Source organism: Bos mutus, chromosome 19 (genome assembly GCF_027580195.1).
Source record: "Bos mutus isolate GX-2022 chromosome 19, NWIPB_WYAK_1.1, whole genome shotgun sequence".
In the NCBI taxonomy this organism is placed as follows: domain Eukaryota; kingdom Metazoa; phylum Chordata; class Mammalia; order Artiodactyla; family Bovidae; genus Bos; species Bos mutus.
In genome coordinates, this window is record NC_091635.1 from 21996972 (window position 1) to 22024789 (window position 27818).

The 27818-nt window shown below is 54.5% G+C and overlaps 2 protein-coding genes across 4 annotated transcripts; both read right to left on the reverse strand.

Moving 5' to 3' along the window:
- Window positions 1–80: 80 nt before the first annotated feature.
- TMEM11 (transmembrane protein 11) lies at window positions 81–9429 on the reverse strand. Its single transcript, XM_070389657.1, has 2 exons — window positions 9274–9429; window positions 81–892 (listed from the first exon to the last, which is right to left on the reverse strand). Exons 1-2 carry the CDS (start codon window positions 9333–9335, stop codon window positions 376–378), a joined length of 579 nt encoding a protein of 192 aa, XP_070245758.1. The 5' UTR covers window positions 9336–9429; the 3' UTR covers window positions 81–375.
- A 2695-nt stretch (window positions 9430–12124) lies between these two features.
- Window positions 12125–22508, reverse strand: NATD1 (N-acetyltransferase domain containing 1). 3 transcript variants are annotated; one of them, XM_070389660.1, is made up of 4 exons: window positions 22260–22508; window positions 18366–18484; window positions 14421–14628; window positions 12125–12970 (listed from the first exon to the last, which is right to left on the reverse strand). In XM_070389660.1, exons 1-3 carry the CDS (start codon window positions 22363–22365, stop codon window positions 14458–14460), a joined length of 396 nt encoding a protein of 131 aa, XP_070245761.1. In that variant the 5' UTR covers window positions 22366–22508; the 3' UTR covers window positions 12125–12970; window positions 14421–14457. The 3 variants fall into 3 exon arrangements, with proteins under 3 accessions (XP_070245761.1, XP_070245760.1, XP_070245762.1); XM_070389659.1 differs by having other exon boundaries at window positions 12125–14628; XM_070389661.1 differs by lacking the exons at window positions 12125–12970; window positions 14421–14628 and adding an exon at window positions 14992–17465 and having other exon boundaries at window positions 22260–22496.
- Window positions 22509–27818: the final 5310 nt, after the last annotated feature.

Sequence of the window (27818 nt, forward strand, 5' to 3'; positions counted from 1 at the left end):
ATTCTTGCTGCAAGTGGTGCCCACTCCTGCTGCCTGCACGCTCCCACCAGGGCCGTCACGAGAGAGCAGACACCTGGAGCTGAAATTCTCATCATTTTAATGGTCACTAGCCTCTGGCTGGCTCTGGATGGTACAGTTAAATGACACACTTAACGACCCCCAAGCGCATCCACACCCCCTCCGGAGCCTCGCTTCCATCACATCCTGCTGCCCAGTGGGACTTCCACAGCCGCAGGCCCCTTGGTGGTGGAAATCCACGTCTTAGTGTGACGAGCTGAGAAAACCCTTGGTGCGCTTGTCACCTGTTATTTCTTTAAAATAACAGCCGTGACGCCAGATGCCTCCCCAGCCTGGCCGCCGCGCGGCGCGGCGCGGTCATACCGCGCAGAGCTCGTAGATCTTCTTGACACAGTACACCAGGGCCGCCAGCGCTATCGTGTTGTGCAGTCTCTTTCTGTGCAAGTCGTCCTTCCGGACCAGCACCACCGGGGTGGACGAGGTGAGTGTGTGCAGGGGCAGGCGGGACAGTCTGTAGGCGTCGTACTCCACCTGGTACTTGCAGCAGGGGTCGAACTGCCAGGAGATGCCGTAGAGGGTGCAGCAGGCCAGGCTCAGCACGCCTGCGGGCAGGGAGATGTAGTGGGAGTAATCCAGGGGCAGCGCCAGCGGGGTGAAGAGGCAGGCGGTGCCCGCCAGCACGGTGGTCTTGTGCAGGCAGTTGCCCACGGTGATCCAGCGGGCTGTCTCGTCGCCGATGCGGGTGGGCTCGATCACGATGTACTTGTACTGGGCTTCCAGGGCCTGCTCCAGCTCATACTCAAACTGGTCTTGGGCGTTCTCCCCGTTGTAGATCTCGTGTACAATGTAACAGTCTGTGGCCGACAGGCTCACCCTTAGGAAGGAGAGATGAGGAGAAAAAGGGGACAGTTAAGCACTGGTGGCTGCTCTGTGACCCAGAGATACAGAGGCAAGCCTCCCACCACCCCGCACATACCCAAAGGCCACTGGGAACAGGGCTCAGCTTCCCAGTCAGCGACCGTGCACATCAGGACCAGGGAAGGCGTGTGGAGTGAGGTCACCCCAGAATCTCCATGGTCAGTGTTTCCTTTGAAGCGGGAAACAGTTGTGTGTTCAGGGCAGCAGAGGCCGACTGTCAGGCAGAGCTCTGGGAGGATGGAGGGGCGATGGGGAGCTGACCGCTGGTGCCCCTCTGGTCATGCTCCCCGGGGATGTGGTGGGAAAAGCTACCCAAGCAAACAAGTGCGCACACTCAGGAGGCAGAGCTTCCTTCCAGGTGGATGGACAGTGGGCCTGATGCTCTCCTGAGGCTGCAGGGGGAGGGTGAGGAGGCGCCACCAGGCTCCGGGAGTTAGGCAGGGGGGCTCTTTATCCTGGAATAGTTAACTGTAACTAAGCTGGGCTCGGGGAAGCCCCTCAATGAAGTCACAGGCCCCCATGAAACTGTGTGTGTGGGAAACAGCCGTCCCCTGGGGATGGGACACTCCCAGGCACTGGCTACAGGGTCCAGTTAGCAGGGCAGCCTTTCTAGGTAGTTAATGAGCTGAACCACCGACATCAATGAACCTGGAAGAGACGGTCTTCCTCTGGGGCGTTGCTGGAGTCTCCCCATTTGGTTTTTTAACTCAGAAAGGAGACAGGCTCCAGGTGGGACTCAGTTCCTTAGCAGACAAGCAAACCTATGAGGCATGACCTCAGTCTCAGAGGAGCCATCCTGGCCTGGGATCTCCTTTGTGCTCTCAAGTTCATAATCGAGCCAGTCAGCCAGGCAGCGGGAGAGGAGCTCGTGGAGGGCGGGGCGGGGTCTGTACACCCTGGTGACCCACAGAGGGGGTTCTGGTGGTAAGGCCTTGCTGTCGGAATCCAAGTGGAGCTTTCTGGCCACTGAGTCCCTCTGCAGCACTGAGAGCCAGACGCAGGGACAAGGTCGGGATTACAGAGCATTCTTGCCCAAACCCTGATCTACCTGAGTGCAGTGCTCTGCTTGCCTGGCAGACTGTGGCCACCCCAAGTGCAGTGACAAGACAGGCCCAACAGGAAAGCATCAGTTGAACAGATTGTTCCATCTCGGGGGCATGTCAGTGGGCAGGCCCCACCCTCACCTGATTGCTCACCCAGCCCTTCCCAGCTCCCTGGCCTTCACCTCTCTGGCTGAGCTAGCACCCACCCTGGAGGAAGGCTTCCCTGGCTCCTCCCACAGACATGATGGGCAAGGCCATCCCCACTGACTGGTGCGTGTGCCACAGGTCCCTCCAGGCTCCTGGCTCAGCCCAGACAGGACAGAGAGCAACAGTCAGTGGACAGGGGCAGTCAGGACGGCCCGGTTGAGGGGGTGTGGACCAGGCGATCACCCGCTGTGGCCGCCTGGAGCCCCCAGGTCTTCCTGTGGACTCCTGTCCATCATCACGAACCAACCCTCCCAGGGGCCCTCTCACACAGCAGGCTGGGAGCCAGCCCCGAAGGCATGCCATCCTGGGCTCACCACTACTTCTGCTTCAGAAGTCAAACCTCTTTACCCTCAGGAGAGGACAGACTGCAACACCCAGAGAAACAGGTCCAGTGCAGGGATGGGGACAAGTACAAGATCCACACAGACCTACAAGAGCCGCTCACTCAGAGGACCCACCCCGTGGTCAGCACCCACACCCTCAGCTGGGGTGCCCTCCACCCTGCCTAGACCCCCAGATCCAGCTAGTCCCCCAGCTGACAGAGACTACTGCTTCAGAAGCCAGGGGCCATGGCCACCAAGCCTGGTTACCCCAGTGCCCACTGCAGGCAGCCTGCTGTGTTTCTGGGTCAAAAGTAACCCAACTAAGGAAAGAACACACTTAGAGGGTTACCTTGAATCATCTCAGCATCACCAGCCAACTTGAACCCTGTACACAAAGGCAAATTAAAAACGACAACAATAGCTAACTGGGATCCTTTGAGCCTTACTAAGGGACTATATTTTTTCATTTTGTTGAAGGTGAGAAATGAACAGTAAGAGAACACAGTAAAAGGAGTCCATATTAAAAAACAAATCTGAGAGCAGGCTGATAATGGAAAAGCCTTCAAAGTAAAGTGAAAAAGTCAAGCATAGAACAGTGTTTGCAGCTGGCCATCTTCAGTGCGTTTCTGTAAGAGTTAAACGCTTGCTTCTACACGCACAGGATGCTTCTGAGCAGATGCAAGACCTGAGACTTAGCAGGAGAGCGGCTCCAGGAAGAAAAGGAGCCAATTTTACTTCATGATTGGGAACCCTCTGAATCCAGTAGGTTTTGTGGAACTAATGGGATTGGCCAGTGCACAGCATGGCCTGCCAGGCGCCTGCTGCTTCGGGGTCAGGGGCTGATTATCTTGCTTCCAGCCAGTTGGTCTCCCCTCTCCTCATCTGAATCAGCCCCGGCAGCACCCAGGAAACAGTCATCAAAGGCATCCTGGGGCCCCCACGAAGAACCCATAGGACAGACCCCACACCATCACAAAGCCAGTTTCAAAGGAACCTGGGATTACAGGAACCTCAGGCATGGAACCCCCAAAGTCTGGAGACTCCTCCCAAAGTCAGGGTTGCACAACAATGTTCAAAGCAGTACTGTCTGGTGAGAGCAGAAGACCCCTTACAAGAGCAGAGAAAGAGACACATACATAATCAGAAGCACACAGAGCCAAGTAAGTGTCTTACACATACACACACACACACACACACATGTCGTCATGGAGATGATGGAGGGTTTAGGAGTGAGGTGGTTGCTGTCTGCAGGGAGGGACGTGTGGCCAGGGAAATGCTAGCACTTGGTTTATTGATCTTTTCTAAATTATGGTAAAATACATTAACAGGAAATTTAGTCTCTTAACCAGTTTAAGTATATAGTTCGGTAAGGTTAAGTACACTCACACTGTTGGGCAACCAATCTCCAGAACTTCTTTGTCCTGCAAAACTAAAACTCTGTCCCCATTAAACCACAATTCCCACGCTGCCCTTCTGCTGTCTCTCCATGAATCTGACTGATCCAGGGCCTCGTATAGGTGGAACCACGTGATACTTCTTTTAGCAGCTGGCTTATTCCACTTGGCATAATATCCTTGTGGCTCATCCACATCGCAGCATGTGTCAGGATTTCCTTCATTTTCCCTTGTATGTAGAGACCGCATTCTGTTACCGATCCACGGTTGACCACATTCTGTTACCGATCCATGGTTGACGGGTAGGTTTCACCTTCTAGCTGCCGTGAACATAGGTGTAAAAATATGTCTGAGTCCCTGCTTTTAATTATTGTGGATATATACTTAGAAATGGAATTGCTGGATCATATGGTAGCTCTATTTTTAATTTTCTGAGAAACTTCCACACTGCCATAGTGGCCGCACCAATTTACACTCCCATCAACAGTGCACAAGAGTTCTCTTTTCTCTGCATCCCTGCCAACACTTTTGTTTTCCGTGTTTTTCAATAATAGCCCTACAGTGGGTGTGAGGTGGCATCTCATGGTAGTTCTGATTAGTGCTTCCTACGTAACAGCTTTTACTGAAATAGGTTCACCAACTTCCACCGCACAAGTCAGTGGCTCGACTGACTTAAGTGTCACTGAGTTAACACACAATCAGTTTTAGAGCCTCTTCCTCATCTGAGAGAGTAACCCCACTGCTCCCCATCCCCCATGACCCCCTTTCCTGGCAATCACCAGCCGACTTCCCAACTCCATACCTGCCTCTTCTGGGCGTTTGGTAGGAAGGCATCGCAGGGCACATGTGCTGGGGCTGCTTTCTTCCTTCAGCCTCATGCCTCCAGGGCCCCACAAGTTTGTAACTTTTCACATGTTAGAGAGGTACTTTTGATGGATTTAACATACAATTTTTATAACTCCAAGACAAGATACCTGCTGGAAAGCATTAAAGATGATGTATGAGAAAGGCCAATCATGGCCTTTCTTTGGATGGTGGCCCAACAGGTATTTTTTTTTAATTTTATTTTTCTTCATAGTTTTCTGTACTTTTCAAAAACAAAAAATAAATACACATTTCTTTTATAATGATAAAGTTTTATAAAGTTTTTCTTAAACCAGTAGCTTTGTATCTCTTGGGGTAGAGGAGACCAGATAGGCCGAGGCCTCCAGCTGAGGGGAAGGAACCCCTCCTGCTCCAGCAACTTCCTGGGCCCCACAAAGAGGCCTCCACTCCCGGGGCCAAGGTGGTCTCACAGTCTTGCGGTCTGTGTCCCTGTTCCACTAAAGTGGCCACTGGCCCTGAAACCCATCTTTTCTGGTCATGCTGGAGCCAGGTGAACTGAACCAGGACAGGGAACTGCATTAGGGACCTTTTCTGGAGTGACCCTGGGCTCCTGTACTCAGCTCAAACACAGAAGGAGGTGACGCAAAGCTCCTTGAGGGCTGTGACTATCTTCATCACAGTCACCCTCTGCCCCTGCCCCGGGCCTCAAAGTGCCAGGTTCCCAACAGACTCAGGGAAAGTACTTCGGAAGGGAGTGACGAGGGCTTCCTGGGTGGTCCAGTGATTAGGAATCTACCTCTTAATGCAAGGTCCTGGTCTGGGAGGATCCCACATGTGTGGGGCAACTAAGCTGGTGCACCAACTACTGAGCCTGCGCTGGAACCTGTGCTCCCCAGCAAGAGATGCCACCACAGTGAGAAGACCACGAGAAGCAACTAGAGAAAGCCAGCGTGCAGCAACGAAGACCCAGCACAGCAAAAAAAAAGTGACAAGGGGAGAAAATTACAGTAATTAGTGCATCTGTGGCTGAAAAACTTAAATTATTGTAAAAATTAAACTAATATATTGTTAAAAACTATTAACGAAGTTGCTTCCCACCCAGGAAGTATGGGGTCATGTGACCACACCAGGCAGTGGCCTTCACCAACCCTCCCCTCCCCCACCTCCCTGGGGTCTAGGAAAACCCACTTTTGGCAAACCCCAAATCACTTCCTCAGGAGCCAAGGAAATCAGTAAAATCCTATGCTGTGGACTCAAAGGCCAGTTTGGGACTTCCTAGGTGGTTCAGTGGTTAAGTATCCACCTCCCAATACAGGGCACACAGGTTTAAGTCCTGGTTTGGGAAGATCCCACATATGCGTTGCTGATGGGAATGTTGGAGCAGCCACTGTGGCAAATGTGTGGAAGTTCCTCAAAAAATAGAGCTACCATATGATCCAGCAATCCTGCTTCTAGGTATAGATCCAAAATAATTAAAAGCAGGACTCAAACTCAAACATACTTTTGCACCCATGTTCACAGCAGAATCAGTCACAACAGAAGCGCCAAGGAAGCCAAGGAAAAGCAGCGACTGAGCCCATGTGCCTCAACTAGAGAGGCAGGCCACATAACTCAAGGAAGGAGTCTGTGTTCCACAACCAAGACCTGATGCGGTCAAAAATAAACACTAAAAAAAAAGGGGGGGGGGCTTCTCTGGTAGTCCAGTGGTTAAGACTTCGCCTTCCAATGCAGGCAATCTGGGTTTGATCCCTGGTAGGGGAACTAAGATCCCACATGCCTCATGGCCAAGAAAACAAAACAAAACATAAAACAGAAACAATTTTGTAATAAATTCAATAAAGACTTTAAAATGGTCCAGACCAACAGCTTCTACTGGAAGCCTAGGGATTCTCTTAAAAAAAATAAAAAAAATTAACACAACATTGTAAATCAACTATACTTCAATAAAACAAACTTTTAAAACACGCAAGCGGCTCTCATCCTTTTCTTCCATCCCTCTCTTATCCTGGTCTAGACCATCGCTGACTTTTCTGTTCTCTATCTTCACCATCCAGTACATGAGCCACAAGCCATGGTTGGCTACTGAGCATTTGCAATGTGAGTACTGTGGCTGAGGAGCTGAAGTTTTCACTTTAATTTAGATCTAATTGCTGCAAATGACAAGTGGGCACTGAATTAACACAGCTCTAGACTCAAGAACCCATACACTGTGCCTTCTAAACCGGACAACCACTAACACACAGATGACAGCAGCAACTCCTGCCAACCGTCGGGCACCAAGCAGGGCCTTCAAGCACAAGGCAGGCTTTGGAGTTTGCAGCCACGGGCAAATCTGGAACGCCTGCCCAAAGCATTGCTCTGCTCCAGCCAATGCCCCAAACCAGACCATGTTTCCTAGAGTGTCAGCATAAACCAGATTCCAATGAAGGGTGTGAGACAACTTGGGAAAGTGGTCTTACAGTGTAGAGCTGAAATCTGAGTCAGCATGAATGTGACATGGAACGAAGTCATTTAAGAGCGCCATGAACAGCCTACTGTAGCCACAGAGCCTCCAGTCTGCCTGGGCTTCAGTCTATGCTGTGGGCAGTTAATCCGCCTGCCCCACCCCAAAGTCCTCCCACCCACTGAGCAGGAATGGAGGTGTGCCTGGGCGGGTTAGGTTTCCACCCCTGCTCAGCATGCAGCTCAGGGAAACCAGGCCCAAGCAAACGCTCCTCCAGAAGAGCAAACAGAGGGGTCCCACAGCCACACCACGTTATCTAGGAGGAGGGCAGATGGTGCCACCCAAACCACAAAACTAGACGCCCCATTCTTGGCTGACACACAACATATGCACGTACAAGCAGAGCCTGCTTGTTCAGGCCGAAGGGTGTAGTGGAAACACTTAAGGAGACCAGGCATGTAACTGCGATGAGTCAAGCTGTCAGGTAGGAATGATGAGCACCTGCTCTGACCAAAGAGAGCCAATGAGAGCTTTCCAAGGGGACTTTAATGTAAAGTTTTTCCATTTACAAGCACTGATAACTTAAATTCTCTTAAAAACTGAGGGTCAGAGTCAAGGACTAGATTCAGCCTTTGGGATCCTGGTTTGCAAACTCAATTTTGAATTAACACTTGTCTTAAACGAAAGAGAACGCCCCCCCTGCCCATTTAATTTCTTAGATCAGTAAAGGCTTCTGTTTTGCTGGCACGGCCCTGTATGAAGTCTGGGTCTCCCCATTTGGCCCTTTCTGTTGTTTCTATCCAGTAAGGTGATCACCTCCTTAACTTTTTATGGTACGATCTAAGAAATGCCGGGTGGGAGTTGGAAATACAAAAGTACCTCCTGGCCACTTACTGCTGCTTCTTCAAGGAAGAGGAAGTGCAGAAGAGACAAGGCTGGATAACTCTGGGCTCAAGAATAAAATGCAAGCTAGAGGGTTCTATCAACACAACTAACCTCAGCTGGTAAAGAATCTGCCTGCAATGCAGGAGACCCGGGTTCGATCCCTAGATCGGGGAAGGAAATGGCAACCTACTCCAGTATTCTTGCCTGGAAATAATCCCATGGACAAAGGAGCCTGGCAGGCTACAGTCCATGGGGTCGCAACAGTGGGACACGACTTAGCGAACTAAACCACAACCAAACAGAAGGCGACCGCAAAGAGTAGGTGGTGCAAACGATCAAAGAAAAAGAATAACGCAGAGTAGTTGGGAGAAAAGGCGCGGGGTGGGGGGGTGGGAAATACAACTTTTCTGTTTAACAGTCCTCACTGGGGGAAAAAACAAAACACCACGGAGATCCTGCCGATTTCCGCCGCACCAGCCCACAAGTTACAGAAGGGTCAGGACAGTACAAAGCGTGTGACTCTACCAGTACCTCTCCTTTCCCAAACTTCTGGTGCCTCAACAGCTTCTACTAAGCTGAAACTGTTTTCCAGAAGCAAAAACTGTAAATTCAACACGAAACGAGAACTACTCCAATCTCATCTAAAAATGAATCCTTTACATCCAGATCCACCTCGGAAGAATCAAGCCCCCGGTTCCCTACTCACGCACATTTGTTAGGGAAGGTCACTGCAAAGGACTTCCACAGCAGGGGCGCTCACGGAGACGCCTCCAAAGTCCCAAGGATCACCCCTGGGGGAAAGCGGTCAGCTCCCCGCCCAGAGCAACAGCGCGGAAAGCTGAGGCCCCTCGGTACCCGTGCGGTCCGTCCCGTCCGGCCCGCACCGGCTCCCTGAGAAAGCTTCCCCTTCTCCGTCCTGAGAACCACTCCTCGCTGCAGCTTGGAGAAGACCACGCGCGCGGCCAGGCGGGCGGGGGCTCCAGCGCCGCGCGGCTCGCTGCATACAGGCGGGTCCCGCCGCGGCCCGGCAGTGCCCAGCCAGCCATCACCCCTCCCCGAGCCGCCCGCTGAGACCGCGTCGACCGGAACTGAGACCCCGCGCGCCAGTGGGCGGACCGGGGCGAACCCCGGGGCGGAGGCGGGGACTGCGCTGCAGTCCAAAGAGCCCCGCCGGTTTCCCGCCCTAAACCGCTCGCGGGGAGCAGCCCGGGCCTCACCTCTCTCGAGCGCCGCCACCGCCGCTGCCCGGGCCGAGACGCCTCCTTCCCCACGCGGCCATCTTGGAGACTCTCCGCTCGCGAACGCCTCGCGCCGGGCGGCCTCGCGACACCGCACGGGCGGGAGGGAGATGTAGTCCAGCTGCCTTCCCGGACGGCGCTCAAGGCGGGGGCCCGGCCCCGCGAGACTACAAAGTCCACAATGCACAGCGCTCCGGAAAGCCCGCCCCGCGGCCGCCTGGGAACGCGGGCTCAGACTGGCGGCGCTGAGGGTCCACTTCCGGACTAGACTTCTCCCGGCCGCCTGTGCTTCGAGATCTTCGACCGCTGAGGTCACCGAAGGGCCACTGCCAGTCATCCCCCAAATACTCGGGAGGCAAAAGAGACGAGGTCCCCGCCGCCGCGGAGTCCCTGCTGCCAGACTGTTGGCCGAGTGGGTCTGGAAGCGGAGAAGGGGGGGAACGTAAAGCGCGATGGCTGCAGAGACGGCCGCGCGCATGTCCCAGCCGCGTCCGGCCGCGGTAGCGAGGACACAGCCCCACTCTAGGGCGTCTTCGAAGGCGGTTGCTGGCTCCTCACCCCCATGGCGGGAGCCCTGCCTGGACGCTGCCGAGTTGGGAGTGCAGACGGAGCCCAGTGACTCCTGCCCGCTGTCCCTTCCGAGTGGGGGCTGATCTGGGGGCCCCTCGCAGCTCTGGAACGTATAGTCCCTTCTCTTGCTTCCGACCGACAGCCTTGGTAGACATATTAATTAGACCTATGAGAGTTTGAGCAACTCTCCTGTCGAAATTTGCTACGAGTTCAGAGACGGGAGAACCACGGCGCTTGCTCTCAGGCTTCGGGGCTGGTGGAACTTGCTGAGCCAGGGCCGGAGGGCTCTTTGGTGTAGGTGCAGCTCCTGTCCTTGAGGATTCCCCAGGATTTCCTTCCGGTTCACAATCTACAATAGTCTTAAATGTCAAATCCTCTTACAAGCTCTCAGTACCTACAAGATGAAACTCAGGCTCCTTAGCGCAACCCAGAAGCCCGGCCGAAATAGATCGCACCCCACTCCAGCTTCAGCTACCTCCCTTTCCTGCCTAAAGCTGGCCAGGTTAGCAGATACAGAGAGTGCGAGTTCAACCACAGACGGTCCGTGCTGTGCCTAAAATGCCTTTCTCTCCCCACCAACCGCCCCTCAGCAGTACCCGCTCTTCAGTTGGGTCACAGGTCCACCTCCAGATGCCAGCACTACTAGAGACAGATGAACGATGACCACATTGTCTTGTGGTTAGTCTGTTTTCTCTAGTTTGCTGATTCAGAGGGTTTCCTGGGGTTCTAGAACAGCTGCGTTTTAAGTGTGGATCTCCATCTGGGACTGCGTATTTAACCGCTGTTTCTTTGCCTCCTGGTCTGTAACCTTGGAGTGATACTAGCTAGCACCTCTCCTAAGACCAATATGAGTATTACATAAGGTGACACCTGAGGAACTCAGCACACAAGTAACAATCAACTGACTTAAGTCAGGACAAGCCCTGTTCTAAAAAATTGAGTGACTTTTATCTTCACATCAGCCCGATGAAAGTGATACTGTTATTATCAACATTCTCATTTTGCAAATGAGAAAAACCTACCTGATTCACTCTCTGACCTCATGTGCCAGGATTTGAGCCCAAGCTGTCTGGTTGCCGAGATTTTGCTCCTTATGGTACCGCTCTGGAAGAATCAGGCTGGGGTCTAGTGCACAGAGGAAAGTGCTCAGAAGCTGTGGACCTGGGATCCTCTCCCTGCACTTGCACTTAACTTCTAACAGGCCATTTGCCTCAGCCTGCTAACTTGAGCAGAGACCCCTCAGAATGTCACCTCTGGTTCACTGCTAATGCACAGATACCCGGAAGCATCACAGTCAGGTTTCCCTCAGTAACAGCTCCCACTGAGGGCACAATCTGAATGGCTGAAGTTGGAATCCCTGTAGGCCCCCAGGGACCACTGACTGGTGGCAAAGAGGTAGCCTACAGGGCAGATGGGTTCTAGCTGGTCTGGCACTCAGAAATCATGTGCCACTTCCCTTACCACCCTTTTCTTCATTCTTTTTTTTTTTTCATTCTTCATTTTTTAAAGTATGTATTTCTTTATATATATATAACTGGAAAAGGTAAGTTTTCATTCCAGTCCCAAAGAAATGCCAAAGAACGTTCAAACTACCACACAAGTGCATTCATCTCACATGCTAGCAAAGTAATGCTCAAAATTCTGCAAGCTAGGCTTCAATAGTACATGAACAGAGAAATTCCATATGTTCAAGCTGGATTTTAAAAAGGCAGAGGAACCACAGATCAAATTGCCAACATCCCTATGATCACAGAAAAAGCAAGAGAATTCCAGAAAAATATCTGCTTAATGGACTATGGCTGAAGCCTTTGACTGTGTGGATCACAACAAACTGGAGAATTCTTTGAGATGGGAATACCAGACCACCTTACCAGCCTCCTGAGAAATCTGTATGCAGGTCAAGAAGCAATAGTTAGAACTGTACATGAAACAGCGGACTGATGGCTGATTCCAAATTGGAAAAGGAGTGCATCAAGGCTATATATTGTCACCTTGCTTATTTAACTTCTATGTAAAGTACATCATGAGAAATGCTGGGCTGGATGAAGCACAAGCTGGAATAAGGATTGCTGGGAGAAATATCAGTAACCTCAGATATGCAGATAATACCACCCTTATGGAAGAAAGTGAAAAGGAACTAAAGAGCCAGTTGATGAAGGTTAAAGAGTAAAAAAACTGGCTTAAAGCTCAACATTCAAAAAATGAAGATCATGGCATCCGGTCCCATCACTTCATGGCAAATAAATGAGGAAACAATGGAAACAGTGAGAGATTTTATTTTCTTGGGCTCCAAAATCACTGCAGATGGTGAGTGAAATTAAAAGATGTTTGCTCTTTGGTGACAAACCTAGACAACGTTTTAAAAAGAAGAGACATTACTTTGCCAACAAAGGTCCGTCTATTCAAAGCTATGGCTTTTCCAGTAGTCATGTATGGATGTGAGAGTTGGACCACAAAGAAGGCTGAGCGCCAAAGAAGTGATGCTTTTGAACTGTGGTGTTGAAGACTTGAGAGTCCCTTAGACTGCAAAGAGATTGAACCAGTCTATCATAAAGGAAATCAGTCCTGAATACTCATTGGAAGGACTGATGCTGAAGCTGAAGCTCCAATACTTTGACCACCCGATGTGACTCACTGGAAAAGACCCTGATGCTGGGAAAGACTCAAGTCAGGAGGAGAAGGGGATGACAGAGGATGAGATGATTGGATGGCATCACCAACTTGATGGACATAAGATTGAGCAAGCTCCAGGAGATAGTGAAGGACAGGGAAGCCTGGTGTGCTGCAGTTCATGGGGTCGCAGAGTCAGACATGACTGAGCAACTGAATAACAACAACAATATGTACATACATATATATAATTTTGTTTATTTTTGGCTGTGCTGGGTCTTCATTGCTGTGAGGACTTTTTCTAGTTGTGGCGAGTGGCAGCTACTCTCTAGTTGCAGTGCGAGCTTCTCATTGTGATGGCTTCTCGTTGCAGAGCACAGGCTATAGGGCACGTGGGCTTAAGTAGTTATGGTTCTTGGGCTCTAGTTGTGGCACATGGACTTCGCTGCTCCACAGCATGTGGGATCTTCCTGGATCAGGGATCGAACCTTATCTCCTGCATTGGTGGCAGATTCTTTACCAGTGAGCCATTCATTCTTATAGCAAGTAATTACCATGTGCACGCTCAGTGCCAGGTACTCTTAGGCACTAGAGTCACACTAGTAAGACAAACACTTCCTGGTCTGGGACTTCCCTGGTGGTCCAGTGGTTAATACTCTGCAATTCTAATGCAGGGTTTTGATCCCTGGTCAGGGAACTAAGATTCCTCATGCCCTGCAGTTGGTCTCAAGAGTTTCCAGTCCAATGGGATTAACAACTATTTCCAGAGTGATAATAAATTAAGCAGAATGATGTAATAGATGACTTGGAGATTACAGGTAGTTAGGGGTCTTTTCAAGAGACGGCATTTGCATGGGGCCTGGAGGAGGAGTGTGCAAGGAAGAGCTGGGGACAAAGCGTTGTGACCCAGTAATGTGACTAGGGTGACAGGAGAGATACTGGGTTTGCCTTTGGTTAGTCATTTCCTCTCTGAATATCACCTTTCTCAACTGTAAATGGAGCAGTCAGTGTCTAATTAGGGGAAAAAAACCCACCCTTGGTATTTTAAACAGAATGGATTTAATACAGGGCATTGTTTGTGTGAAGTGTTGGGCAGGCCAACTGAATCACTATCTTGAACATCTGAAACTTATTTAATTGTATAGTAACCATACCTCAGTTTAAAAAAACAAAACTGCTTTCTTTTACCCAGAGACCAAGAGCTGTGTGTGCTGGTCTTTCCTGCCATCTAACTCCGGGCTTGAACCACCCAGGTTCACCTTGCCAGCCAGGCTGCCTTGAGGGGACCCTGCCTCATGCTGTGAGCAAAGAGCCCTCCCCAAGTCCAGATCGCAGCGGGCTTGTGCTGTCTTCTTCCCATCCAAGCCTCAGCACGCAGGCTCCTTGTTTGTATGCCTAGAACCTGTCCCCAGCGTCCTCCACAGCAGGTCCCATCCCACCTGTGCCACAGACAGACACAGTCAGCTATGGGGATGGCAGCTCTGCAGGCTAGAGGGGCCTCAGGCCCCTGAGCTGCTGCTTGGAGGAAATCCTGCTGACACGTATGTGGGCAGGAAAGTGAGCAGACTCCCAAGAGGTGGCTGCGGGGACACCAGAGGGGGAGGACCAGTCAAGCGGGGGCATGCAGCACCCAACACCCACCCACCCCAGAGCCACCTGGCTGCTAGCTCCTGCCCTCCTTTCTCCCACTGGGACTTCGCTGAGCCTGTCCTGTCCCTGCCCCTCTGTTTCATTCAGGTTCGGGGTGGAAAGTAACATGGGTTTTACTTCTAGACCCCAGGCTGCTGTAGGGCAGTTGCTGGGCATGTCCCTACATATCACCCTGCAAGGGCCCCACCACAGTTCATGGACATGGGGGGGGCGGGCAGGAACCGGGTATGGGTCCTGTTGGCCTCACCTTTCTGTAGCCTCCTGACCCCCCACCCCCAGCCTCCAGTTCCCAATACCTGGTTTCTCACGGAGCTGCTATGGAAGCCAAGCTGGTCATGACCACAGAGGGCCCCCCAGGGGACCTAGAGGAACATGCTTCACCCTGGAGTCCTCGGGCTCCAGGCTCCATGCAGGCGGCTCTCCATCCTGTGTCCTAAGTGCTGCTGGCCCTGGCCTGCCTGAGTACTCTGCCTCCCCCGCTGGACAGAAGCCCGGAGAGGGTTCCTGGGGGGAGAGGGGCAGATGACATGACGTGACATTCTCCTCCTGGCCCCCCTGTCCAGCTGTTCCCAGCGAGGGGAGCCTGGTGCTGGAGGCCTGACCGTGACCTCGGTCAGAGGGGCCCGTGCCTGGGAGGAGGCACAGGCGCAGCCAGCAGACCTCCGGATCCTGATGCCACCTGCACCTCTCAGGGCCTCGCTTCCCTGCCAGTGAGGATGCATGAGTCCGGACACCTGCCAAGTCTGCCCTTCTCGCTCCTCCCACTCCCAAGGGCTTCCAACCCTGGGAGCCTGGCTGCCCTGGGGGTAGAGCAGAGGCGAGGGAGGCGAGCACCCCTGCCCTTCCAGAAGCAGTCCTAGAGCCACACTGGGTCACACCTTTTATTGAAATGTCATGCACTCCGTCTGGAGACCAGCCCTGGCCCAGACGCCACCTGCAGCAGGTCCTGAGTGGGAAAGGCACATGGGTGGCCGCCTGTCTCAACTGGGTGAGACCTACCAAATGGCCCTGGCAAGAGAGCATGTGACCATGGGGCCACCTGCTGGGGGCCTGATAGGTCTCTGAGCTTTCCCGTTCCCTGCTGGCGGCACACAAACTGGTCCACATGACCTGCCTCCTGAGTGAGGGTTCCCCAAGTTCCCTGGGATGGGTGGGGTGGGAGGGCAAGGCTGAGACGTCACACAGTCGGGCTAGCACCGGCAGTGTCAGGATTGGGAGTGCTGGTGGAGGGGACTGGGCTTCCGGGGTTGGGTCTGCAGCACACCCACCCAATTGGGGGAGTTGGCCGTTGCTGCTGTCAAGGGCCGTAGTGAGAGCAGCGGCATTTTGTAAGGCAGCCTGAGGCAAGGGGGCCCAGGTTGCACCTGCAGAAACAGGATGAGCTGTCCCTGGCCCAGTGCCACAGGGCCCTGGGGACCCTGTACATCCCTGGTTCAAGTCCTAAGTGCTGTGTGTGCCAGCCAGGTAGCCAGTCACCCGCTGGGAGAACACAGGTGCAGGCTGGGGCATGGTGGGCCCCCTTGTGCCACCCCGCCCTCCGGTCCCTCCACATGCAACTTGCCCTGGGGTCCCCTGTGCCACTGTTGCAGGACACCCTCCCACGGACAGTGCCTCCTAGAACCAGGTCACCTCGCCCAGAAGGCCGCAAAGGCATCAGCACCAGCTCTCTGAGCTACTGGAGAGTTTTCATGACGGAGTCTGTGCTTGAACATGGGAGTGTGGATGGGGAGGGGGTGATGCTGGAGAGGGAAATGGCCCACAGCCTGGGCTGCCCAACAGTCCACCCTCATGCCTACTACCTACTCTGTCTTACGCAGCACCAGGAGGGCACATGTGTGGCCTCGGAGGGGCTTCCCCCAAAGCTCTTTGCAAACACAGCCAGGGGCCCAGAGGGAAGGGGAGGGTGTCCTGCAACCTCTAAGGAATTCCTGGAGGCCAGAGGAGGGCTGGGCGCTGGGAAGGATGTGGGGGCCGAGGACAGTGACTCAGGGCTGCCAGGCCTTTGGATACACGTAGATGGAGCTGTCCCCACTGCTTGGTGAGACGTATATAGGTGGGAGCACCCTGGAGAGGACTGCCGAGGTCAGACAGGGAGAGGTCACTGGGGCAAGCAGTCCACCCCAGCCAGTGGCCTGGAGGGGCTGTGTCATCCCAGGGGTTCACTGTTAACTCACATCTCAGCCCCAGAAGGACGGGACTCCTGAGCTGCCCTCTGGCCCCACAGGGGAGCAGGCGTGAATTCGGCCCTTGTGGGGAGCAGGACACAGGAGGCTGTACTCTGAGCCTCAACGAGCCCCCAAAAGGAAGTCCCCAAAAAGGCAGGCCCCACAGAACAAAGGTGCTGGGGTGCTCCCCAAGCTGTTCCCAGGAAGGCAGTCTGGGAGGGGCCTCAGACTCCTGATGGGCCATAGCTTGCAGGAAAGGAAGGACGCTCTGACGTGTGGCGTTTGCACAGGAAATCCCTCCGAACTGCTTCTTCCTCTGTGGTCTGTGAAGGACAGCTTTCCCACCCCAGCTCAAGGGTCCTCTTTGAGAAAGCTCACCCACAATGAGGGGCAGGGATCCCCAAGACACTCAGATGCAAAGGGAAGGGCGGGCATGGGGGTGGGGTGGAGGGAGAGGACCACTGTCCTGCAGGGCGGGTTGCCAAGGAGACACCAGCCACGCGCATGTGCATGTGCGTATGTAAAGGAGACACCAGCCGTGTGTGTGTGAGCCTGAGCCTGGACTGGCACCCAGCCCATTCCTGGCCCTGTTCATCAGGGAGGGCTCCCGTGGTTGTAGCCATCTCCTGCACCAGGCACACAGTCAAGAGCAGGGGCAGCATGGGGGCCACCTCGTTGGCCCAATGGCCCTGGAAGTTGGCACACACAGTTCCTTATTGCTCCTCATCTGGGGAGCGGACCCCCTGCTGCCCCTCACAGAGCACGGAGCAGCAGGGGGACCCGGCACGGCCAGAGGGACGCCCCCCACCCACACGTTCTGATCTCGACTGCAGGCCCTCACGCCGTCTGCAGAGCGGGAACAGCCGGGCCCCGCTTCGCCATGGCAGCTGGACCATGGCCCATCCTTGGCCAGCCGCCTTCCAGAGCCACAGACGAGTGTCCTTACAAAAATAACTCTGAGTCTGTCCCCCGTGGGGACCAGGATTCCTGAGAGCACACGGAGGCCAGGGCAAAGCCTGGGGGGTCCGATAGGCGGGCTCGAGCCCTGTGGAGCCAGGGCTATGGCTGCAGGCGCTCCAGGTACTGCGGTAGAGGGTTCTCCTTGACGAACTTCTGGATGTACCAGCACGTGACATGGGCTCTCAGGTCCTCCTCCACCACAAAGTCCAGAGCGGCCTGGCAGCCAGGCAGAGAGAAGAGCGGTCAGAGCCCCAGTCCCTCACACTCCAGGCTTTCCCTTGGGTCTGCGATGGAGGCAGAGGTGCTGTCACCACTCCTGTTACACCTGGCAAACCCGGACAGACTGATAAACTGCCTGAGGGACATGGCAGGGAAGCGAGGGGGCCAGGGTCAGACCGGCCCCAGGAGAACCCTCTTCTCCACTCATTCTTCACTGGATGCCTCCTCCAGGAAGCCACCCCTGTGGGCTGGATCAGGGCACCTGGGGCTCCCTCTGCTCCCAGCAGAGGTCGCCCAGTGTTCACAGGGATCCCAAGGCCAGCAGTAGGAGCGGTCAGCCTGCAGTTGTCAACCCAGTGGGTCTGGAACCACCTGATCACTCAGCACCCCACACACCTGACCCCCGGTTTCAGCCTGAGACCCTCTGGTGACAGGATTCCAATCTCTTCTCCCATTCTGCGAATGAACTGGGGGCTGCAGGTTAAGCACCCTCGTGCCCAACAGATTCCCACCCCACTCCTGTTACCCAGGACTCCTTATTGGTAACAGGATGGCCCCACAGACCAGCACAGAGCTGCTCCTGAAAAGGGGAGAGGGGCAGTGGAGACTGCAGGGCGGGGCCCCGAACAGCTTTTAGGGGACTCACGGCCACCCTCACACTTGGTGCCAGGCTCGGCCCCCCGCAGAGTTCACTGGGCACCTACCATCCATGCACACTGGGTCCCAGCAGTGAGCTCCCCACATAAAGCAGGCATCCGGGTCCCTGGGGGCCCGGCCTGGGAGGTGGGGGCGTAGAGGTGAAAGGGGGGTAGGTGGCAGCTGCAGCCCATGGGAGGGCAGGGCCTGGCCACCACTGGGCCTGGTCTCCTCTGAATGGGGTCAGCCTCCATGCCCTACCTTGGCCAGGTGCTTGGCGATGCCGCGCCCGCGGTAGGCGTCAGGGACCTCTGTGTGCTGTAGGTCCACGATCCGCTTGCCCACATACTCATAGAGCAGGACTGCCCGGTCGTGACATCCTGTGGGGAGGTGGTGGGCAGGTGAGGCCCTGAACCAGCAGGGAGGCCTGGGGGAAGGGTCAGGGGTTCGGTGCTGGGCTGCAGTGCTGGGTCTGGAATCACCTCTCCGTGCCTCAGTTCCTCATCCACAAAGCATGGATATAACAGAGCACTCCTCACGACAGTGTCTGGAGGGTTAGCGTGCTTAGAACAACGTCCAGAACACACCGAGCCCCATGTGGGCCTTTTCTGCTACCATCAAGCTTAGCATCCCAGGGCTCCCACTGCTCCCCAAGGCCCAGCTCTCTGCACCCCCACTGGAGCACCTGCCCAGTGCTATGCGAGCCCAAGGCCCAATATTGGATGTAGAACAGGACTCAGCAAGTTGCCAACTAGACCAGAGCCTGAACAGACCAGAGAGCTGGACCACCCGCTAGACCCTGGGGAAGGTCAGAAGCAGCAGAACCAGCGTCCGCAGGAAAGTGACCAGGCCCAGGAGGCACAGGCAACTGACCTTCACACCCTCTCAGGCCTGGTGCACCAGTCTGCCCCAGTCCCCTGCTGGAGAAACACTTAGCTGGAGTTCCAGCCTCTCAGCCACCGTGTCTGTCCATCCAACCACATGCTCACCCACCCTTCTGCCCCCTTGACAAAAGTTCACTGAGCCCATCCGTGGCACTTCTCAGGAGCTGGGCACATGGCCACGAACAAGCCAGGCCAAGGTGCTTGGGGTCCTTCTCGCACGTGTCTCAGACGCCAGTCTGAGCCTTTGGCAGACCCGTGGGCAGAACTTTCAATATCTTCCTGGAATCTGACCACTGTTCACACGTCCACCAGCCCCTGCACCCGCCGTGGAAGCAGAGTCAGACCCCGCCCATCCTCAGCTCAGCAGCCTCCCTGCGGCCCCTCAGGTCCACCTGCCTCAGCCAGCTGCTCCCTCTTCCTGGCACCTCCCCCAGAGTACCCAGGGCTGGGTCCTCACTATTTGAGGTTAGCCCACGTGTCACCCCAGCATTTCAGGCCCTGGATCTGGGGGTCAGGCAAAAGCCTGAGCACCCATGTCCTCTCATACCCCATGTCAGCAAGACCCGTCCACGCTTCCTTCAGCAAGCACCGAGGAACTGGGCTTTCACCCCATCTGCTCATGCTGCCTGCCCCCAGGCAGCCTGAGGGAGCCCATGACATCTGATCCACCCTCTGCTCAGGACCCTCCCAGGCACCCACCTCACCCAGTCAAGACCAAGTTCTCATAATGCCTTCCACAGCCCCGCATCACCTGCCTCCATGCCTCTTGATGTCCCCTGTCCTGTGGCCTGGCTCTGTTTCTCCCCTCTCTGCTGCTCCCGGTACACACCAGGCACCCCAGGGCCTTTGCACTTGCCGCCACTTCCACAAGGAGCACTCATGCCACCGTAGCTCCCTTCTTGGCCTCCTTCTTGGGAAGCCCTCCTGGACACCTGACTCTAAACAACAGCCCTTGGGACTTCCCTGGTGGTCCAGTGGTTAAGACTCTATGCTTCCACTGCAGGGGGCAGGGTTTGATCCCTGGTTGGGGAACTGAGATCCCACATGCCATGCAGTGTGGCCAAAAAAACAAAAACAAAAAGCACCGGCATTTTCCCAACACCCCAACCTTACTTCTCACAGGTCTTGTTCTTCAGGACAGTCTATGCTTTACTGTCCACTGACCCTCAGATGGTTGAGCCCCCAGCACTTACAACAATGTGTGGCACATAGTAAGCACTCAAGAAGCACTTGTGGCATGAATCCTAGTTCTTCTACCTCCAAGGTGCAAGACTGCAGGCATGTTGGTAACTCTCCTTGCCTCAGCCTCCTCCTCTGTAAAATGGGCAGAGCAGCCCCTCCACCAACACTGCCAGCAGATAAAATAACTGACTCCAGTGCAAGGGGCATGCCGGGAACCCAAGGACTGAATGCACACAGCTGCTCTTTTCTCCCCAGACCTGGAATGTGCTGGGGACTCACCAGCCTAGCTCTGCCAGGGGATGGGTGGCACACACCTGCACTAGGAGCCACAGGGCTGCTCCACCTTTCAGCCTCAGTGTCCACCTCTCTCAATGGGCACAGTGAGCTGGCTTCCAGGGCCTGGCTGCAAGTCACCATGGCAGGCCATTCCCCTCCCCAGCTGAGGCAGGGTGGGGGCCTGGGCACAGAGGAGCCCTCGGCCCACCCCTATACACACCCAGACCATTTTGGGCCTGGATGCACAGTCTGGTCTTGCAGACTGGTGAGAAATTGCCCAGGGATCCTGGTCCACTTTAGAGTCAGCCATCTGAGCAGGAGGCGACAGACGGGGCAAGTTTACAAAGGCAGCTGGGCTCATCCAGTCCTGACCCCAGCCAACTCAAGAGGGTGTCCCTAATGGCTGTACTCATTAGGAAAAGAAAGAAGGGACACCCCCAAGGGTCCCCTTTTTCTTCTTTCTCTGAGTGTTGAGGGTCTCCTGAGCACCCACAAGGAAATCAGAGGCCTCTCAGGAGCCTTGAAAAGCCAGGGGGTCTCTTGGAATGAGAGTAGCGGGGGAGCCCTGAGAGTCAAGGCCAGGTGCGCCAGGGTGGGCACCACAACGGAGAAGAGGAAGGAAAAGGTGTTTGAGTTCTGGCCTGCGGGGGCCTCAGCTTACTCTTCTGAACACAGGGTGGTGATGGCCACGTCATGAGAGTGTTGTAACAGACGTGTGTTGGGGCCGGGTTCAAAGACGAACACAGCCAAATGGGGTCTGAGAAGGTCCCAGCCAGACCCTCCAAGCGCAGGTGGGAGGGGTCAGCCCAGACAAGACCCTATTCGAGTTCTGCCCCTCCCCCCACTGCCTGACCTCAGGAAGCCTCGCCCTTCCCTCCTCAGACAAGGGCACAGTGGCCCATACGGGCCCATCCAGCTTGGGCACTACCACAGAAGGCCCAGCTGGGAGGGAGGAAAAAGTTATTAACAGAGAGGGGTGGGATGCAAGGAATTCAACCCTCCATTTCACAATCAGGCGGAGGGGGCGTGGACTAGTAAGCGGTGGAGCTTGACTTCGCTTTGGTTTAAAAAGTAATGCCCAATGATTTCCCTGGTGTTCCAGTGCGGTCCCAATGCAAGGCTCCGGTTGGTCAAGGAACTAGATCCCACAGGCCACAACTAAAAAATCAAAAATGCCGCGACTAAGAGTTCGCATGCTGCAACTAAGATCCTGCCAGCAAAAAAAAAAGAAAAAATCAGTAATGCCCAGTCCGTGTCCTCCAGCACTGACTACCTGCCGCAGGCGCTGTTCTGAACCTCACTCTTACTGGGGCATCCAGTTCTTCCCACCAGCCAGGAGTTAATCCAACTGTAGAGGCGAGAAACGGGCGCACAGAGATGAGGCAAGTTGGCCAAGCCCCGAAGCCGCCGGGGTCTGAAGGAGACACCGTCCCTCCCCGTCCCCGCCCCGCCCCGCCCCTGACGGGCCGAAGCCCCTCAGTCCGTCAGCCCCCGGTCGGTCTAGCAGGGTCTTCCAGCCCCCTCTGCGCAAAAAAGCGAAGGTTCGCAGGGGCAGCCAGAAGCCACTCAACACCGGGAATGGGGAAATGGCGGGACACCCGCTCCCCGGGACCTCGGCAGGATCCCGGAAAACAGCCGGGCCAAGCAGGTGCGGGTTCCCCCGGGCCGAGGCGGGACCGGAGCCGCCCGGTGCCTGCCTCCGCCGCCCCCGGGCTCGCGCCGCCCCGGGCGCCCGCCCCCACCTGGCCCGCGAGTGCGCCCCCGGCCCCGCGGCGCGCAGACAAAAGGCGGGGGCGGGCGGGCCCGGCGTTACCGTTGAGCCGGACGGTGAACTGGCGGCGCCGACGGTCGTGCTCCACGCGGATGGGGCAGCCCTGCTCCGGCGCGCCCGGCGACGCTGCTGCCGGCGACTGCGCCATGGGCGCTCGGACCCGGGCCAGGGGCGCGCGGCGGGCTCGGTGGGCGGCGCGCGGAGCCGCACTGGGGTCGACCGCAGGCGGCGGCGCGGAAATTGACACTCGGCGGCGGCCGCAGCAACAAAAAGGGGGGAGCAGGAAATCAGCTGTGCGGTCACGTGCGGCGCGCGACCAGTGGGCGCGCAGCCGCTCTGTTTTGATACATTCCGTTCGCCTCTTAAAGGCGCAGCGTCGCGCACAGCTCCGTGCCAGGGCCCTTGGGCTTCTGGCCCCGACCCGCAGGAGACTCTGGGGCACCCCCACGGACCCTGTCTCAAACACACGTTTCGACCTGTAGGGCAGTTCTAACCGTCCCCTCGCAGCCACCACTTACTCAGCGCTTGCTGTGTGCCTGCGCGCAGCAAAGCCCCGGAAGCTGCAGGAAGCGCTCATGAAGCCGGGAAATAGGTGCGCATGACCCAGGCGCCTGGGGGAGACTTGCGAGGGTCACACACCGCTGGAACGATTGTCCCGAGAAGCCTGGCTTGGGATCTGGTGCAATGCCACCTCTAACTCCAGAAACAAATGCGGGAAGCGCCTTGGAGATTCCTGGACCCACTCACTGGGAGGGGGGAAATTGAGTCCCAAGAGGGCCAGGGACTTGCTTGAGGACACACAGGACTCTGGGTGGGTGAGTGGGGAACAGACTACATTTTTGAAACGGGACGGTACAACACCTCCCCCCCACCCCCGCACCAACTGCTCGGACCCACCGAGTCACGTGACTACAGGTTTTATTAGTTTGCTGGTGAAGGCGTGAGTATGACGTAATTCCCACGTGACCACCGCCCAATGTAAGATGCCCATCATTTGTGTTTCCCCCTCCAGCCATTGCCCCACCCCGTGACTAATTTGCTTTTCCTAAAACTTCATATAAACAATATCATATAGTATGCCCTTTCAGAATTCAGTGTTGTTTTTTTTTTATAAAACATTTTGTGTGAGATTAATCCACGTTGTTGAGTGTATCTTTTTCATGACCGAGTAGTAGTCCACCGGATGCATATTCCACAATGTATTTATCTGCCTACTGTTGATGGGCGTTTGGGTTGATTTTGGATTTTGACTGTTATGATTACACATGCGGTGACCATTCTTGAACATGGCACTTTTCAAAGGTGGCTGAGTCTTAGGACCATGAGTTTTATGAGGACTAGCCAGACCTTTTCCAAAGTGGCTACCTGATTTTACACTCCTGCCAACAATTCTGAGTGTTCCTTTGGTGTCACCAGTCTCTAGTTCTAGCCGTTCTGGTGCACATGATGTGGTGGCTCACAGGCATCAGTATACCTTTCCCTGATGACCCGTGATGCTGAACCTTCTTCATCTACTTCTTGGCCCTTTTCGGTATCTATTTCTGTGGGTATTTTTTTTTTAAATTGGAGTTCTTTTTGTCTAGTTATGAGTCTTTTGTCAGATATATTTATTGAGAATATCCTATCCTAGCAGACATTTTTTTGTTTTAAAGAAAAACATGTGTATTATATCACAGAGTTTGGAAACAAAACAGGGTTGAAGAATGAGTCATCATTTACAAGGAAATAGAAAAGGATCCTGAGATCAGAGAGGGCTTTGACTTGAGCTGAATCAGGGCTGACTGCAATCCTGAAGGAGATGTAACCTTGTGTATATCTCAGGAGACTTCTTTGTCTCCAAAGAACTTGAGTGGTGTGTGGAAGCCATACAGGCTTCTGGAAATCCCATCACCCGGCTGTGCCATTTTCCATTCTGGGCCTTTGCATGTGCACTTCCCTCGGAAAGTCCTCGGCGAAGCTCCCCTGCCAGCCCGGGGCCAGGGGAGATTCCAGGCAGGGCCAAGTGCACACCAGGTCCACCGTGAGAGCCCAAGATCCTCCCTGTTTTTGATTCCTTTCTTTCTTCTGTGATTTTAAATGTCTGTTATCTTGTTGGAGTCTTTATGCTATGCTAAGTCACTTCAGTCACGTCCAACTCTGTGGGACCCCATAGACGGCAGCCCACCAGGCTCCCCTGTCCCTGGGATTCTCCAGGCAAGAACACTGGAGTGGCTTGCCATTTCCTTCTCCAATGCATGAAAGTGAAAAGTGAAAGTGAAGTCACTCAGTCATGTCCGAGTCTTAACGACCCCATGGACTGCAGCCCACCAGGCTCCTCCATCCATGGGAGTTTCCAGGCAAGAGTACTGGAGTGGGGTGCCATGGCCTTCTCATTGCAGAAATCCTTTGTGGAACAAGGCAGTGGATCAATGAAAGAATGAGGCAAGAAATTGATGTTTACAGAGTTGAAAAGGCTTGTCTATCTTTCGACCCCAAAGCACACTGGTCGTGGAGGAGCATCTGGGACGGGCTACTGAATGAACCTGTGACCCCCACCCCAAAGTTAGAAAGCAGAATTGGGTCCCAGAAATCTTGGGTGGATGGGCTCTGGGTCCGGAAAGCCCTAACGACCAAGGCTGAGCAGGGCCACGCTGAGACTGGGTTCCAAGTATGTGAGCAGCCACTGTGTGTGGGTCACTGTCCTAGGGGTACCCAGTGAACAAACAGACCGAACTCCTTGCTCTTCAGGAGGGACATTCTAGGGGAGGGAGACACCAAGCCAAGAAGGAAACAGAGACTAAGAGTTTGGAGCCTCAGTGTGGGGAGGGGTGAGTAGGTACCTTGGGAAGCTTCAGACGGAATTGAGGACCTCAAGCAATTGTGGCTCATTCAGTGAAAGACTTGAAGGAGGTGAGGGAGCCCAGTCCAGGCAGAGAGAACAGCCAGTGCAAAGACCCTGTGATGGGTTTAAACCCCTGAGGCCACATGGGGTCTTCAGCTTTCATTCTGAGTCAGAAGGGGCTACTGGAGGATTTTAAGCAGATCAAGGATCTTAGGTTTTTGTTTGTTTGTTTCCTAATATTTGAAAATTTCAAACCTGTGTGTAAATAGAATTATAAAATGAAGCCCAGCACACCCACCATGGCTGAAGTTTTTGTTTCTGTGTTTTTTCTTTTATTAAAAAAAAATTTAACGTAGTGTTTTGTGGTGGTGGTTGTTGTTTAGTCAAGCTGTGTCTAACTCTTTGCGACCCCCATGGACTATAGCCCTCCAGGCTCCTCTTCCATGTACTCCTCTTGCCAGTATTCCCAGGCAAGAATACTGAAGTGGGTTGCCATTCCCTTCTCCAGGAGATCTTCCCTTGTTTCCTGCATTGGCAGGTGGATTCTTTACCACTGAGCCACCAGGGAAAGCCCAAGGTAGTGTTTACATACAGTAAAAATGATCCCTTTCAGCATGTAGTGTTTTTTGTTTTAATCATTTATTTATTTTTGGCTGCACTTGGTTTTCATTGCTTTGCGCGGGCTTTCTCAAGTTGCAGCGAGCAGGGGCTACTCTTCACTGAGGTACGCAGGCTTCTCAATGCAGTGATTTCCCTTGTTGCTGAGCCCAGGCTGCAGGCACTTGGGCTACAGAAGTTGTAGCACAAACCCATTCCAGTGTTCTTGCCTGGAGAATCCCAAGGACGGCGGAGCCTGGTGGGCTGCCGCCTATGGGGTCGCACAGAGTCGGACACGACTGAAGCGACTTAGCAGCAGCAGCAGCAGCAGTTGCCGCACGTGGGCTCCGTAGTTGTGGCTTGAGTGCCCTAGAGTGGGCAGTAGTTGTGGCACATGGGCTTAGTTGCTCCAAGGTATTAGCGTATGGTTTTGACAAAAGCGTACTCCCTGCAGCTGCCATCACAACCCATTTATAAAGCAGTTTTATGACCCCCTCAAGCCCCCAGCCCTCCCCTTCCAACTCTCCCCAACTCGACCTGTTTTCTATCCCCAGATAGAACTGCATGGTGATCCTTCCAAAGGGGGCTGCAGGAGGTCTGTTCCACTGTTTCGAGGCTCCTGCCCACCACGTGGGTGTGGACTGTGCAAGGGAAGCAGGAGGCTGAGGACCAGCCTGAGCTGCCAGTTCTCATAGAAACCCAACAAGAACAGTTGCACAGATGAGTTGTAGCAGCTGGCCGTGGGTCCCACCATTGGTTCGTGGCAGAGTCCATTTCAAACCCAACTATTCTCTGCTCCATCCCAAATGTGAGTGGCTCTCCATGGGCCCCCAGTGGGCTCTGTGGACACTGGAAGGTGCTCTGACCCCACTAGGGCCAGGGGCCACCAGCACCAGGGAGGCAGCCAAGCTTGACCTCAGAATCCTAGAGGCCAGCCCCAGCAGCTTCAGGTGCCTGGGGGCCCCACTGCATGCAGTGCAGGTGGCGGGAGGGTTCAGCGCCCACACCACCCTGCATCCTGGGCTCCAGTGACAAGAGGGGACTGAGGCTGCATGGCAAGTCGGAGAAGACACACATTTAGAATTTGCACTGGTGGATCCAGAGCCTCGCTCTTAAGGGGTCAGAATAATGTCATCAAGTGTCTGATGTCCTGTGGCAGCTCTGCTGTGAACCTCAGGGGCCCTCCACCCCCACCCTCTGGCAGCCCCAGGCCTGTGTGGAAGGTGCGGGTGGTGAAGTTGGATGCCCGTGCTGACCCTCAGGCCCACATCCTCCCCAGGGAGTCCCACCGTGCTTGTCTGGCCCGGCACCACCACCCGGGGATGGCTCCTCTCCCATTCTTCCTGCCTGAGTGGACGCACGAGGGGGCTGATTTACAGTCTTCAGAATAAGCAGGGAAACACCCAGGAGACCGAGCCCCTCGCAACCCACCGGGTCCTGCCGGGTGACCCTGATTCTACACCCAGAACTTGGCCAACAAGGCACTGAAGCTGTTGGCATGAGCTCTTTACACACAGGAAGAGTGTTCTCTTTCAACACAGATGGGCTCATGTTCACCGTTTTGTACTCGTTCTACCAATTTAATAAAATACTATGAGCAAGTTCCTTAGGAAACCACAGAATCATTCTTTTTTTATGCTTTGAGTTTTTCTTTTCCCGTCTTTAATTTTTTTTATTTATTTATTTTGGCTGCGCAGGGTCTTCGTTGCTTCGAGGGGGCTACTCTCTAGCTACTGGGCGCGGGCTTCTCATTGCAGTGCCTTCTCTTGTGGAGCACGGCGGGCTCTGCAGCGGGGGGCCTTCAGCTCCCGGTCTCCAGAGCAGACTTCACAGTTGTGGCGCCCGTGCTTAGTTGCACAGAGACATGCGGGATCTTCTCAGACGGGATCAGACACGTGTTCCCTGCATTGTGGATTCCCAACCACTGGACCACCAGGGAAGTCCCACAGAATCATTCTTTAAGGATATTCCTATGGTTAAGTTTGGATTATGTAATATTTGATGTTTCCAAAAGTAAAATAAGCCCCAGGGCCCACTCCACCTCCTCCTCCCACTTTCCCGGTCCTTTCCCATCTCCCAGAGGAAAACATCCTCACTTTGTGGATTTTCCTGGTTTCCCATACATAAACCCACTAAATGCAAATGTATATTCCTTCTTCTCCTTGCCATTTAACCCCAAAGTG

Bases quoted from the DNA above. Each gene is read 5' to 3' on its own strand.
- TMEM11 (XM_070389657.1), bottom strand. From the start codon at position 9,335: ATGGCCGCGTGGGGAAGGAGGCGTCTCGGCCCGGGCAGCGGCGGTGGC. The intron at 893-9,273 runs GTGAGGCCCGGG...CTCCTTCCTAAG, and splicing joins GGTGGCGGCGCTCGAGAGAG to GGTGAGCCTGTCGGCCACAG.
- NATD1 (XM_070389660.1), bottom strand. From the start codon at position 22,365: ATGGCGCAGTCGCCGGCAGCAGCGTCGCCGGGCGCGCCGGAGCAGGGC. The intron at 18,485-22,259 runs GTAACGCCGGGC...ACCTCCCCACAG, and splicing joins GTTCACCGTCCGGCTCAACG to GATGTCACGACCGGGCAGTC. The intron at 14,629-18,365 runs GTAGGGCATGGA...CTCTCCCCCCAG, and splicing joins TCGCCAAGCACCTGGCCAAG to GAACCCTCTCCGGGCTTCTG.